The sequence below is a fragment of the Monoraphidium neglectum genome (assembly GCF_000611645.1).
Source record: "Monoraphidium neglectum strain SAG 48.87 unplaced genomic scaffold scaffold03279, whole genome shotgun sequence".
NCBI lineage: Eukaryota > Viridiplantae > Chlorophyta > Chlorophyceae > Sphaeropleales > Selenastraceae > Monoraphidium > Monoraphidium neglectum.
The window spans coordinates 1,655-6,489 of record NW_014010349.1 but is presented as its reverse complement, the minus strand read 5'-3'; the positions used below and the strand labels follow the sequence as shown (position 1 = coordinate 6,489).

Here is a 4,835-nt window from a genome sequence, read left to right as displayed (position 1 = left end):
AGGCGCACTCTCGCGTCACTGCGTCCCTTCTATACCTCCTGTCCCTGGCTTGATTTTCAGTCGAAGCGCGCGTGACGCAGCCTTGAAAGTGCTGTGATTCACTTGACGCTCAGTGCCGCATCCTCCATATAATACCTGTCCCGCTCGTCGCACAGGCGGGCGACACCCGCCCGCCGCCCTGCTGGTGCCGCTACGCACGGGTGGCCGTGCGCCGCATTTGATTTGCGGCAGCCATGAGCGGCACGCTGTTCCTGCAGCACCTAGTCGCCGTGGCCTCCAGCTCCCCACCAACCGCCCTCGACACAGAGAAAGCAGCGGCCCAGGCGGGCGCAAACCTGATGGGCGCCGGCGCTCCTGTCCATCGCCCGGGACAGCAGAGCGAGGCAACCCCACCGGGCGGCTACTCGACGCCGCCCGCTCGCCCTCCCACCGAGCGCACCGGCGGCGCCGGCGACGGTGGCTCGGGTGGGTTTGACATGGGCCGTGCGGTGGAGCGGCACCTCGGCCTGCATTGGCAGTGGAGGGCTGGAATCAAGGGCGCGTCGCGCATCGGCAGGGTGAGCGCGTTTGCAAGCACAGGCACGACGGCCCCTCAGGCCGGCCTTGGAATGGGTGGGGCAAACGGGGACCAGAACTGGCGGGCGACCGCGGGCGCTCAGGCGCACGGCAGCGGGCTCGAGCCATCCGTTTTATTGTCCAGGCGTCGCCGTCGCCCCCACCCTCCCGCTTGGCGCCGTGCCCCTGCAGGGGACGTCTGAGGGCGGCGCGCAGTCGGCCCTGCTGCTGCAGTGCGAGCACTGGCTCGAAGCCGCCGACCCGAAGCACCGGTACGGCGCCAACCTGCGCCCCTACTTCCAGCACTGGTGGGAGCAGCAGCAGGAGCAGCGGGAGCGGGAGCGCGAGCAGCGCGGCGCAGCCGCGGCCGCGGCCGCGGCGCGGCGGCACGAGGCGCCTGGGCACGCGGGGGCCCGGGAGGCAGGGGGCGTGTGCGTGGGCGCCGCAAGCGCTGCGCCAGGGGCGTGTGCTGACGAGGACGAGTTGGACTTGCAGGAGGAGCTGGAAGGCGGCTTGGAGGCAGCCCCTGCGGCCAATGGCGGCGCCGCTGGCGCGGCCGTGCCTGCCGCACTCGCGGGCTGCCCGCCTGTCGCGGCCGTGCCCTCGCTGCATCCGACGGCCGACGACTCACAGCTGGCAAACTCGGGGCGCCACCTCATGCGCCAGAGCCTGGCTGGCTGCCCGCCCGCGCCCGCTGCGGCCGGGGCGGCGGACGGCGGCGGGGACGCGCCGCGGCCGGGGGACGCGCCGGAGGCGTCGCCGCAGCGGCCGCGGGTGATGCGCCGGTCCCATTCTGCACCGCGTTTGAAAGATATCGCGGCTCTTGGAAGCTTGGAGGGCGGCAGTTGCGGCGGCGGCGGGGGTGCAGGAGGTGGTGGAGGAGGAGGCGGTCCCGGGGTTGGGCTGGCCCCTGCGCCCCGGCCGGCGGCCCCTCCGCGCGCGGCGAGTGTTTGCGGGGAGGCGTCGGCGTCGGCGGCTGCCGCAGCGGCGGTGGGCGCGGCAACGGTGGCGCCGGCCATCTGGCAGCCGCTGGCGGCGGCGGATGCGGCGAGAGGCTCTGGCGGCGCTGCCATGCACGAGGAGCAGCAGCAGCAACAGCAGCAGCAACAGCAGCAGCAGCAGCAGCAGCAGCAACAGCAACAGCAGCATGACGGACGGACAGCACTCCCGTCGCCAAAGCTCGCCGAGCCCCAGCAACCCCGCCGCTCCAACCACAGCGGCGCCCACGCGCCCGCCCACGCCCACGGCCACGCCCACGGCCCCGGCCACGCGCCGCGGACGCACGCCGACGCGCGCTTCTTCTACTGGCTGGACGAGGGCCGGGGGCAGCAGCTCGACCTGTCAGACCGCGGGGTGCCCCGCAGCAAGCTGGAGCGGGAGCGGGTGACGTACCTGTCTGAGGGGGAGCTCGAGCGGCTGGAGGTGCGGGTGGACAGGGAGAGGGGCGGCGTGCTGGTGTACCGCGCGAGTGGCGCACTGGTGGACACGGGGTCGGAGATGCAGCTGGTGCAGGCGGAGGGGGGCCGGCGGCAGCAGCAGCAACCGCAGCAGCTGCAGCAGCAGCAGCAGCAACCACAGCCGCAGCAGCAGCAGCAGCAACCACAGCCGCAGCAGCAGCAGCAGCAGCAGCAGCAGCAGCAGCAGCAACCACAGCAGCAGCAGGAGCAACCACCGCAGGAGCAGCAGCAGCAGCAGCAGCAGCAGCAGCAGCAGCAACCACAGCAGCAACAACCACAGCAGCACCTGACAAACAGGAAGGGGACTGCGACCAAGAAGTACAAGGACGATGGGGGTGGGTTTGAGATCGATGCGATCGTGCTGTTGCGCATGGCCGATGCAGCGGCGCCTGCGGGCGCAGGCGCCGCAGACCGGGCGGAGTGTCGTGGCGGAGGCAGCGGGGCTGGCGGCACGGGGCGGGCAGCAGCGATGGTTGCTGCAGCGCGGGACTTGGCTGCTCACGGTGGACATGCTGAGGCAAAGCAGAAGCAGCAGCAAAATCAGCAGCAGCAGCAAAACCAGCAGCAGCAGCAGCAGCAGCAGCAACAGCAGCAACAACCAGTCCGTCAGGAGCAGCAGCAGCCGCAGCAACAGCAGCAGCAGCAGCAGCAGCAGCAGCAGCAACAAAAGCAGCAAAAGCAGGGCGCCTTGCCCGCGGCGCAGCCTGTGCGTGCACTTGCTTCGGCGCTGGCTGGGGTGCCGGCTGATCCCAAGGAAGACATCCTGCATTTTGAGGCCAAGCCCTGCAAATGGTAGCGCCCGGTCGGCACGCGCGAGGCTGCGTCGCATCCGAGCCCGTGTTTGCTGGTTCCCGCACTGCTTGTTTCAACCTGCTCTGGGAAGCCGGGCCACTGTTTGGTTATGCTTGCTCATCCTTATCCCTCTCGCGTCAGCCCACGCCCCAATCATCACCGCCCCCGCGCCTCAAAACTAGGATCTGGGTGCTGGATACGAGCGGGCGCCTGTACATTCACGCCAAGCACCGCGGCAGCTTCCACCACAGCAGCTTCCTGCGGGGCGGTGCCGTCCTGTCAGCAGGGGGCATCGTTGTCAAGCAGGGTGGGGGGGTCATTGCCTTCAGGGGCTGGGGCCTGGTTGAAAAAAGACAGTGTGGTGCATTGCAGGGGCTCTTGGGCGATTGGCTCTGCAGGGAGCTTCCAGGCGTATCACAAATTCGCCATTCACAGCCACCCGTACTCGTCCTGGCGGCGCCCTGGCCCTTGCAGCGTTGCGCCCTGCCCCGGTCTGTCCCATACATTTGTGAGCATCCTGCTGATGCACCTGCCGCCTTCAAAGCTCTCAGCCTGCAGCCCCCACCCGCGGCCTCACCCCTGCTTGCCCCCACGCATCCCAACCCCAGGCCGCATCGTAAAGCTCACAGCTGACAGCGGCCACTACCGCCCCAACTTTGCCAACTTCATGAGCACCGTGCAGCTGCTGCAGGACTGGGGCGCAGACCTGTCTGCCACCAAGCTCTCGGCGAAGCACATATCCTGCCCGGTCTAGGGCGCAGCAGCTGGCTGAGTTTGTGAGTTGCATGGGAGGTTTACAGACAACAGGAGGCGCAACATGTGAGCTGCGGGTCTTCTTGCAACGTTTTTGAGAGGTAGATTTTTAAGACCAGGGTGCAGGGTTTTGCTTGAGTTTTGTGATGAGGGTTTACTTGACCCCAGTGGAGTGCATGTGTGTTTCAAGCCATGTCTGTCCACACAGGGTTGATATATACTGTCAAGGTAGAGGCCCTATCCCCTGCCTTGGCATCGCTGAGCGTGGACCACGCGCCATCAGATTACAGCGGAATGAGGATGATATGTATTGTATCTTTGTGGCACTAGGTAAACCGTTGTAATTTTTACAACCAACTTCACACCCGGGCCTGCTGCAGCAGCTGCTGCAGCGCCTTGGGCACATCAGCAGCAGGTGACAGCGCCTTATCCGTCCCGTACAGGAGGCGGCCATGTCCTTGAGACATGCCAGCAGCCAGGTCCTTGAGACATGCCAGCACCCTGGACATGGCTGGACAGAGTTGTCCAGACATGACCTCATTTTTCACGTGCCCAGACGACCATGCAACGACCTTTTTGACGGAACTTCCTTGAAGTCCTCTAGTACCCTGCACAACAAGGTATATTACCACGTTGACTGGAACTTCCGGTCAACGTGTTACGGCAATGGCAGATCGACCTTCATTGAATGAAGGTCGATCTGCAAACATGAGCAATGCGCAGCAGTGTTGGCAAGGCCAAGTGTAATGTCCCGACAACAACACGCACTCAGCCAGGACTGGGTGATCCCTGTCATGCATGCCACCAGCGCGTCGCATGCAGGAACGTGTCGCACCGCTGCTCGCAGGCATTGAACCAGGCGAGCATGGAGGACTGAGCTTGTTGATAACAGTGGAGCGGCAGCTGAGCCCGCGCCTCGGCCGCAGCGCGCAGCGCGCGGACGAGCGCGCCTGGGTGGCGCCGAACCGCGCCGCTGCTTGCGGCACGCTGCTGCCTGCCTGGGGGAGCACTGTTGGCCTCGCGCCACTAATTGATTGAGGCATTTGGTATTCGTTTAAATACGTTATTATTGGTGTATTGTTGTCTTTTATTCAAGAACAAGCAAACGAACAGAGCCAAACACCTTATGGTGTGTGAGCAGCCGCAGCGTAGCCATCTGACCCAGCCTGTAACTGGCAGCTGCAGGCCAGGGCCGCTAGTCAAGGACTGGACTGACCGCAGACTAGGGCTGGACTGTCATCAGCAGTAGACTCCCTGGCTAGCAACAGGGCAGCGGAC

The 4,835-nt window shown here is 65.8% G+C and overlaps 1 protein-coding gene across 1 annotated transcript; it reads left to right on the top strand.

Annotated features, from left to right (window-relative positions):
* Positions 1-233: 233 nt before the first annotated feature.
* On the top strand, positions 234-3,558 carry MNEG_12506 (hypothetical protein; the record flags this gene model as incomplete). The annotated part of the gene is made up of 4 exons (XM_014039022.1): positions 234-557; positions 748-2,804; positions 2,987-3,111; positions 3,413-3,558. 4 exons carry the CDS (start codon positions 234-236, stop codon positions 3,556-3,558), a joined length of 2,652 nt encoding a protein of 883 aa, XP_013894476.1.
* Between the last annotated feature and the right edge of the window lie 1,277 nt (positions 3,559-4,835).